At 39.0% G+C, this 10,549-nt stretch overlaps 1 protein-coding gene across 1 annotated transcript; it reads left to right on the forward strand.

Moving 5' to 3' along the window:
* The first annotated feature begins 166 nt into the window (after positions 1 to 166).
* Positions 167 to 10,205, forward strand: LOC124114460 (thiamin pyrophosphokinase 1-like). The gene is made up of 7 exons (XM_048382491.1): positions 167 to 510; positions 3,035 to 3,113; positions 4,638 to 4,780; positions 5,753 to 5,842; positions 6,503 to 6,649; positions 9,224 to 9,335; positions 9,999 to 10,205. The coding sequence occupies exons 1-7, from the start codon at positions 469 to 471 to the stop codon at positions 10,118 to 10,120; spliced, it is 735 nt and encodes a 244-aa protein (XP_048238448.1). The 5' UTR covers positions 167 to 468; the 3' UTR covers positions 10,121 to 10,205.
* The last annotated feature ends 344 nt before the right edge of the window (positions 10,206 to 10,549 follow it).

Below are 10,549 nucleotides of genomic sequence, written 5' to 3' on the forward strand. Positions count from 1 at the left end.
CATTAAACCAACCTGTCGTCTTAAGGTACGTTTTTGTGATAAGAAAAATAGAGTTGTTAATAATAAAATAAATATTAAACCGTGTTTTGTATTTTTATACAGTTTTATAAAAGTTAGATATATTATTAAATTTTGTGAAAACGTATGCAACGAATGATCCCTTGACTTGTAAACATCCCTTGAGTAGACGGTAGCTGCAAACTAGTTGAAATATTCAACATTGTGATTGTGATAATGTTCACGATACTGTCACAGTGTAGAATCTAACACAGGTCTTATTCAGTCAATACACGCACAGAAACTGACATTTGTCTCTTATGTTAAATAACAACACTGTATTCAGAATTCATTGTATGATACTATTTACTGATCAGCTGATGGATTTTTGAGGTCGCGTCAGTACCTGGCCGGTTGTTGACCTCAGTTTACCGCATTTCCGCATTGTTGCAGTAGAACTAGAAGGAAGAGATGGCAACTCTATGTCCACTGTCTCCACTACTGTCTTCAAGTGGTAGGTTATCAGAAAACTATAGCACACATACGTTGCCGTTGGAAGCCCTGAATACCATACCCGGGGCGACTCAGCTAGGAAACAAGAAAATTAACCATGCTCCCTGATAAAATTCCAGACCCTTATGTCCTGTGTTGCATTGTGTTGGTATAAAGGGAACCAACGAGCTTAGTGATTTCTCTTGATTGGTTATATTCCTAATCACGATTACCCTCCCTACCCCAATGCAATTGTAACGACCATGTAACATTTTCGAGTCCCATGATGGGATTCGGACCATGGGCCTTCTGATCAGAGGTCAGTCGCCTTGTCCACATGACCAAAGAGGTTATCCCCGTCAGCAAACTGACAAGATAAGGATGTCATCTTTGGGATGACTCCAAGCCCTGCTACATACTCCCCTATCAACAGAAGGCACACCCCGGGCCGCATAGTAGGGTATTGAGACTTATTTTGCTCAAATTTAATATGAACATGCTCAGCCCCATGTTGGGCACCAATGTAACAGCCATAAAATTTCCGAGTCCCGTGATGGGATTCGAACCATGGACCTTCTGATCAGAGGTCGGTCGCCTTGTCCACATGACCAAAGAGGTTAACCCCGTCAGTAAGCTGACAAGGTAAGGATGTCATCTGTTGGACGACTCCACGCCCTGCTACACAATGACTGATTAAGTGTCCATAGATAATTGTTTGTGGAGAAAAATATTTTTCATAACAAAATTGTATTCAAATTGTTCACTCATTTATTTTTATCTGTAAATAATTACATATAATTACATTTATCATATAATGGGTAGGTTTCTCGGCAGGATAAAGCCAACGGATAAAAACGATATCCGTTGGGGTCATATGCGGATAGAGATGCAAATATCAAAGGTCAAGTAGGGACTACTTTCACTGTTTATAAACAAACATGGCGTCGCCCTCGTCATTCGGCGATCGAGTCAGAATTAACCATCAGGAATCTGGATAAACTACAGGGATAATTAATATCATTATCAAAAGAACAGTCTAATCTACTGAAAATCAGTGTCTAACTGTGATGTAGCTAAGGCATTTTATGTTTTGGCAACTTTGGAGATATAAATTTGAAACAATTTTGCGGGGGCACGAGGCCTAGCCAAGCAGGATCAGTAGCCATATCTGTGCCTTTAGACCTCTGCGGCTTGAAACCTTCTCCACAAATTAAAATAGTTGGATTTGGCCGAAATATGTATGAATTGTTACCTTGTTTCGTTTTGTCGCTGTGTGTACATCTGACTACACTTCTTAACGTTATGACATGACAGACCGACTGTCAACAATGTGTGGCCGTGACGTCTCATAGATTAGGGTTAGAGTAGCTTCCCTTTGACAAAGGGCAGTAAAACTAAAAATATAAAAATATTGATTTTTATGTTTAACCATGTTGGCCTACTATACTGACATCCTGCGACTTGTCATTACGAAACAAGGCTCGCTAAATACAATGTTTATTCCTAATGCAGGATATTTACCATCCCCAAACACACTCGCGCGATAACCTCTATATATCATCAGTATGCTACCTCAATGATGGGGAAATCAGTGTGAAATTGAAGAAAAACAACCATTGATGCATTGAACTTTCTGAGAATTTGTTTCCAGAATAGAAATATCAGTTACCATGATTACATTTGTGTAACATGCAATCTACAGTTTTGATAAATTTAGTGAGCCTAGTTTTACACAGCCATACATATTTGCAATAAAACCTTGCTACAGATGTCCAACAATTCACGACCTGGGACGGATCAATGTCATTATTGTTTCGTAATGACAAGTAGCAGGATGTCAGTATAGTAGGCCAACATGGTTAAACATAAAAATCAATTTTTTTTTATTGCAATTACAAGTGAGGCAAACTAATTCTTAATTACTATTTTAGAATATATACCATATATTATAATGATACACCAATAATAATGTGACAAGATTATTGTTATACCCAACACATTTTGCAGGGGGTATTAAAATGGACACCATCCGTTTGTCTGTCTGTCCATGCAAGATGCTGTTCCCGGAACAGATCTTGGAAACCATACAATATTTTTTAACGAAACTTGACACAGAGAAGGGTCTAAGATTAAACTTTTGATATTGGGGAGTTTTATAAAATATATCGTTCAAGTTTCCATGGTAACAACTTTGACTTAGTGAGTGAGTTATTATTTAACGTCACATGGGACTTTGACTTAGACTGAAAATGGTGGTAGTGCTTGTTTCCGGAGCAGACCTTGAAAACCGCACAATATTTCTTCACCAAACTTGGCACATAGATAGGTCTAGTGGTGAATTGGTGCCTTTTGATAGTTTGCGATTTTTAAAGAAATGATTTTTTCGAGTTTCCATAGCAACAACTTTGACTGAGCCTGAAAATGGGGGACGTTATGCAAGCAATATAACTAGCTGACATATTCATGACGAGTATTTACTGTTGTGGGGGCTATTAATGCCCTCTTGTTTGAATTATGGTCGTTACTACTTATTGTTTTGTTTTCCGTTGTACACAGTGTGCTTCTCATCCTCAACAGGCCATTGGAACCTGAAATAAAGGTTCTTAAACAGCTGTGGTCCAAAGGTAGATCAGGAACTTTTTATCTTATTTGCATATGTAATATTTTAGTATAGATTTAGAAAAGATTTTCCTTATTTTACAATAAAATTTATTGAAATATCTTAAAACTAATTTTTGTTGTTCATATTAAATATAACATGATAATGGATTTTGGGAAACAGAATTCACATGTGAATGTGATAAAGTACAACTTCAAGCCTACATTGTTTGTTTGTTTATTTGTTGTTGAACGCAGTACTCAGCAATATTCCAGCTATATTACGGCGATCTGTAAATTATCGAGTCCGGACCAGACAATCCAGTGATTGACATCGTGATCATCGATCCGCGCAATTGCGATACGATGACATGCATCAACCAAGTCAGCGAGCCTGACCACCTGGTCCCGTTAGTCACCTCTTATGACAAGCATAGTCGCCTTTTACGGCAAGCATGGGTTGCTGAAGACCTATTCTACCCCGGAATCTTTACACTCCCACACATTGGCACAGAGAGGATTCAATTCCATAACAGGTCCTGCTTGTCCTACCCAACTAATGAATCAGGTGGGCAGTGACTTGGAAGGTTGATTGTCATTGTATCTCATTGCCATTTGGGGGCAGTCTGGTAGCCTAGTGGTTAAAGCGCTCATCACGCTGAAGACCCGGGTTTGATTCCTGACATGGGTGCAATGTTTGAAGCCCATTTCTGGTGTCTCCTGCCATGATTTTGCTGGAATATTGCCAAAAAGCGTCACTCACTCATTGCCATGTGATGTTGCTCATAAGATCAATCACTGGTTTGTCCAGACTCACCATATAGCTAGAATACTTCAGATATCAGTGTTAAACAAGAAATGTTATATTTGGGATAGCTCTTTCTAAGTAAAGTTCAGATTCTAGTACTTTTTGGGGTTTAGTCTTATCTGGCACCTAATCACCAACATACAAAGGTCAGCAACCTAACCCATTCGTACCAGTGAAGCTTCCCCAAAAATAAAAGCACAGCTCCTATAGCCGAAAGCTATTAACACACAATGCCATTTAGAAAGTGGTCAAATGTAACAAATGTTATGTTTGGGATAACATTTTGTTATAAAAGTACAGATTCTAGTACATTTTTTTTATTCTAAGAAAATGTTGTCCCAAATATAACATTTGTTAACTACTGTATTCGACATAATAAGCGCCCTGCTCTAATAAGCGCCCACGGTGATATTTGCTAATATACTGACTGGTGAACAATCCCAATTAGCACCCCTTCCGATTGATCAGTGTACACAAGACTTATTTATTCGTGCATAATACTCACTCGTGTGTTGTATGCACCATTAATTATATGGGCATTTATATTCTGGCAAATATATATGTCGTGTAAAACTTCTCTTTTGTATCATATTAGGCTATCAGCATAAACCACAATATTACCGATCTTTCAGCTCTGTTTTTTTCTGACCAAAACTATATTCTAATAAGAGCCCCCTTTTTCTAATTTTGAGAGCGCCCTGGGCACTTATTATGTCGAATACGGTATGTCCACATGTTGCAGCTGTTTACCGAGCCTGTGCAGATGGGGGTTCCAACAGACTGTACAACACCATGGGGGGTGACCGAGACAGCTACATCCCCAACATCATCACAGGAGACTTCGACTCCGCTCATAAGTCTGTGCTTGACTACTACCGGAACAAGGTAGAATGAGTCATCGTGTGTAGTATGTTCTCTTGTCTTGGCCAATCAGGCATCATGATTCATGGCTAAAATTAACGTATTCACCTTATTTAGCATCTCTCTGTAATAAGCGGTGTCGACCATCTCCTAGACCAATCTGTAGTTAATCTTTATAAGTGCCCAATACTTAATTTACTTGATTGTCTTGTGTATATTATTGATTATTTAAGTCAAACAGCCGTGCAGAAGGAGCAAATGTTTGCCTGGTAACTACTATAAAAAAGTTTTAGTTTCAAAAACGTTTGAATGCAGTTTATCCTCTACCGCTCAATCTCTAAAAAACAAATTAACTCGATCTGTATGGTTTTAATAAGCTCCCCCATTTCTATTTGCTGGGACGCTTATTACAATGAATACGACATTCACAATTTACTTTTAAGAGTTGACAATAGTAAACAAATAGATATACCTGATATAATGGATTAACAATGCCAAATATGAATTCATGTGAGGATTGATGTAAATGCATATCAGGGCATGGAATCTTCCCATTGATGACATGCTTGACCAATTTAGTCATATGGACACGGCGTCCATCCACGGATCAGAAGGTCCGTGGTTGAATCCCAGCTCAGGATTTGGAAATTTATGGCTGCTACACAAGTATTAAATGCATTATATTCTGAGCTTATGATAACTGTATTCTATGTAAACCAGTCTATTTTCACATCATGTTTTGCATACACAATTATTTTCGGGAAAAAATGTCTCTTTCAAAGTAGATTTAATCAAAATTCTGTTACTTAGTACCTTCTGTAAAAGATTATTGATAGATAGATTGTTTATTACCATCATCAACAAACAAACTAGTGTTTGGGATGACAGTCGACTGATAAAACAATGGCAATTTCAGTTATATTTTAAAAATTCACCTGTTTTGGGGTTGACATGTAAGTGTTATAGCATGTTTGATACACTGATATGTTTTATCAGGGAGTGGATGTTGTTATCACTGAAGACCAGGATGAAACAGATTTCAGCAAATGTCTTCGAGTCACCTTGCAGAAAACAGCAGACTTGCAGGTCAGTTGTGGCAGTTTAATGAACTTCACTCAACTTCATGGGCTCCCTCCTTCCGTACGTTCGTCCGTCAAGTTTCGTTTCCGGAGCATTACTCAGAAACCATTCAATAATTTTTCATGAAACTTTGCAGGTCTGTCAAGTACATGCTGAACTGGTGCCTTTTGCTATTTAGAAATTTCAGAATTTTTTATTTTTTACGTTTCCATGGCAACAAGAAGAAACTTAGGTTCTGTGAGGGTACGGTTCGTTTCCGGAGCATAACTCATAAACCCTTCAAAAAAATTTCATCAAACTTTGCAGGTCTGTCAGGTACATGCTGAACTGGTGCCTTTTGCTATTTAGACCTTTTGCTAAAAGGTTAGGGTTTGTTTAGATTTAATTATGTAATAAATTCTGCAACAGGGGCGTGGATATAGCCACGTTAGTGGCAAACTCTTGTTGTACATGTAACAATTTATATTGTCCTAGTAGGACTGCACGGAATCACCGGTATGCTCCTATATGCGCTACGATCGAGTCTCGAAATTCCAGGCTAGTTCGGCAAGGGTGGAAAGTGGACTTTTATACTCAGTTAATGCCCTTGCGTCGGGAAGATGTAAGAGTTTGGCTCTACTGTCCACCTGCAGATTTATGATATTTTATCTTCCTGTTATTTTCCAGTACGACTTCATAACAGTTATTGGTGCTTTCGGAGGCAGGTTAGACCACCTGTTCGGTAATATCAACACACTCTTCCTGGCACACACTCTCACCAAGAAGCCAGTTGTCCTCATCTCAGAGGGGTCGGTCGCGTGCTTGCTGGGACAGGTAGTCATTCGTGTTTGTTGTCATGACTGAGTGAGTGAGTTGGGTTTAACGCCACTTTGAACAGTATTCCATTTATATCACTGTGTGTCAGCTCAGTGTGGGAGGAGAGCCAACAGTGACGCGGGTCTCAAGATGTTTTACCGCTTTGGAGAACCCACAAGCAGGGGTATGGTGCTGACAAACCTAGAAACATTATTGGAGTGAACCAGGATTCAAACCCACAATCATAGGTTTCTGGGGTGTCCAAGGGACGTGTTTCTGCGCAGTGAATTGAGGCACGTTAGACGACTGGGCCACCCGTATCCCCTTATTGTCATGACAGTTTGACAATTAGTTATTTTTGATGAACGATCTATAGACAAACTTGGGAAACTCATTTTCTTCTCAGTTGGTGTTCCTGGCTGTCATAAAGGTTGGTTTGCTGTTTAACGCCGCACTCAGCAATATTCCAGCTATATGACAGTGGTCTGTAAATAATCGAGTCTGGACCAGACAATCCAGTGATTGATATCATGAGCATCGATCCACGCAATTGGGATCAATGACATGCTTAAACCAAGTCAGCGATCCTGACCACCCGATTCCGTTAGTCGCCTCTTACGACAAGCATAGTCACCTTTTACGGCAAGCATGGGTTGCTGAAGACCTATTCTACCCCGGAATCTCAACGGGTTTTGTCATAAAAGGGGGCGGTGGGGTACCCAGTGCTGGACATAGGGATGAATGAATGGAGAGGATGGTCAGACTCAGTGGTTTGGTTGATTGCTAGTCATCGTACCCTAAAGTCTTGGAAGTCATGGATCATTGCGCTCAATATCAGTCACTAGATCAGCCATAGAAACTAACATTTCTAGTCCACAACACCTTATAATGATAACATGTAGCAAAACCCTTAAAAAGGGCAAATTTCTATTCCCGTATTCGACGTAATAAGCGCCCAGGGCGCTCTCAAAATTAGAAATAGGGGGCTCTTATTAGAATAATATTTTGGTGAAAAAAAAAAAGAATTGAAAGATAAATTTTGTGGTTTATGCTGACAGCCTGAAATGTTTATATACGACAGATATATTTTTCCAGAACTTAATTGCCCATAATTAAGGGTGCATATAGCACACAAGTGCGTATTTTACGCGAATAAATAAGTCTTGTGTACATTAATCAATCAGAAGGGGTGCTAATTGGGATTATTCACTGGCCAATATATTAGCAAATATCGACGTGGGCGCTTATTAGAGCGAGGCGCTTATTACGTCGAATACGGTGGTCCTTATGATACCTTAACTATTGGGAAGTTTGGCAAGTACTACAGGACTAATGCCAATTTCTACTGCTGTAGATTGTATGCAGTATTCCAGCTACCAGTATATGATGGCAGTCTTTAAATAACTGAGCCTGGACCGGAAATCCAAGCATAGGTTGCTGGGGACATGTTTGATTCCCCAGAATCTCCATGGGTTGCCCAGGTTTGATTATTTACAGGCCACTGTAATAGACTGTTTGATTGACATTCTAGAAATTGGTGAGTACACTGGTCCCTCGTTATTGCGGTCTTTGATATAGCGCTAACTCGGTTATAGCGCGCAGTAAAGCATGGTTCCCAAAATTTACTAACATTTTTAATAAACTCAAGTTTTCCAGTGACACAATGTTTTCCCCCATCTCAGAATACATTATCAGCGATCACCGCGATCACGTTACATCGGAAGTACCAGTCAACAAATCCGAACTGAAGTATGCAATTTAATCCTATTATTATTTTAATATCTGATAATAACAAAATTGTTCATTGTTTATCTGGACTAATGTTTGCAATATATTTTATTCATTATATTCAAAATTTCATTCAATAATTATAATAATGTTACAATAATTTCGGCGAAATCGTATGCGAAGTGATCGGTAGGCTGTATGTAAGAAAACTGTATAACTCTTGTTGTACATATGGCTTCATACAATTATCTGTTTGCTACTTGTTATCTATTACCTTTTGTCAGTGTTAATCAGTTGCTTATCACAACATATGCATAAATACCTCTCAACACTTGGTTGTTGTCACTCCAGCTTGATAACGGTTGGAGAGTCTACACCGAAACGTCGCTCTATACAATAAACCAGAAGTTGTTATTCATAAACATGATCCAGTTGTACACTTTCTTATTTTTTTGTCACTGAGCTGAAATATTGCTGAGTGCAGCATTAAACAATAAATACATACACACACAATAGTTAATTTATTGTTGCTAAAATTAACTTTTTTGACACCAGTGTGGCTAATAATGTATGCGTGGCATGGTGGGTCTTGATTGAATAGTAAGTGAGAATAGGTCTTAGTAACCCATGTTATCGTAAGAGGCCACTATCTTTGGGTGATCAGGATCGCGGACTTGGTTGATGCATGTCATCGTATCCAAATTGCGTGGATTGATGCTCATGATATCAATCACTGGATTGTCTGGCCCAGACTTGATATTTTACAGACCGTAGAGTCACTGTCATGTAGCTGGAATATTGGTGAGTGCGGTGTAAAACAACAAACAAATGATGGGTCTCGTCACAGTTTCTGGTCCATTCCAGGGCAAGCACGTTCTGAAAGTGGACACTGGGTTGGAAGATGACTGGTGTGGGCTGATCCCCATGGGCGCGACATGTGATCATGTGACTACCACTGGACTAAAGTGGAATTTGGGTGAGTAGATTATATGACTTGTCTACAAGAGATTCCACGATTATGGTAGCTCTGTGTTCCAATGCACTGCAAATTTCTGTCCAGAGTTGCCTCCCTTATCCATGTCAGTATCCTCTGATTTCTATCACAGATTTGCACCGATTATTATCCAAGTCAAGTAGTAACTGTCTATGTCATACAGGTCGTGGTTATAATAGGTCTTCAGCAACCCATGCTTAGAGGCGACTTTGCTTGTAAGAGGCGACTAACGGGTTCAGGTGGTCAGACTCACTAACTTTGTTGATGCATGTCATCGTATCCCAAATGCATACATCGATGCTGATGATGTCAATCACTGGACTGTCTGGTCAGGTGGTCAGACTCACTAACTTTGTTGATGCATGTCATCGTATCCCAAATGCATACATTGATGCTGATGATGTTAATCACTGGACGGTCAAGATTTGATTGTTACAAGCTGATGTAGCTAGAATGAGTGCAACATTAAACAACAAACAGCAAAACAAAAACATATTAATTTTCTCCCGAATTAACCTGACAAGTCATGACAAGGGAAATACTGTTTTAAGAAGTGTTAAACCAAACAGTCTCACCCATTGTTCTGTCTACTTAAACGTTGTGCTTTGTTTTACCCTTGCTGTTTGAATGATGTTAATATTTCAGATAACCAAGCTCTACAGTTCGGTGATCTCATCAGTACTTCAAACACATACGATGGTTCTCAAGCCGTAACCATAGAAACTGACAAGCCATTGCTATGGACAATGGGATACAAGAGTATATAACACAGCTCCAGATAAGCTTTTGGTGTTGTGGGTATTTTACCCATGCATTTTAAAATCATTGGGTATCAGTAATTCTATTTGGGTATTCAAAGTTCTGTTACCCACTAGTTTTTACACATGTGGGTATTTAAAGGGGAAGTGTACACGCAAAAATTACTTTCTTTCTTTTTCTAAACAAAACGCAATTTTAGAATTAGTTAGTATCTGTGTTTGAAAATATACACTCATTTTTTTCACAGTGAAAGTAGGAAGCTCACAATAGTGTGAAAATGATATGCCGTTATGAGGCCTTCGTTTTTTGAGCTAAACATTCCTGAGTTATCTCCCTTAGATTATGACGTAATTGGTGCCAATTCAACTGGGTCCCTGTCTATTCTGAACGCAAAAGATATCAAGTACAAGTTTTCGGTAAAACAACATGGCCTACGA

The sequence above is a fragment of the Haliotis rufescens genome, unplaced genomic scaffold (assembly GCF_023055435.1).
Source record: "Haliotis rufescens isolate VD_foot unplaced genomic scaffold, xgHalRufe1.0.p SCAF_4, whole genome shotgun sequence".
In the NCBI taxonomy this organism is placed as follows: domain Eukaryota; kingdom Metazoa; phylum Mollusca; class Gastropoda; order Lepetellida; family Haliotidae; genus Haliotis; species Haliotis rufescens.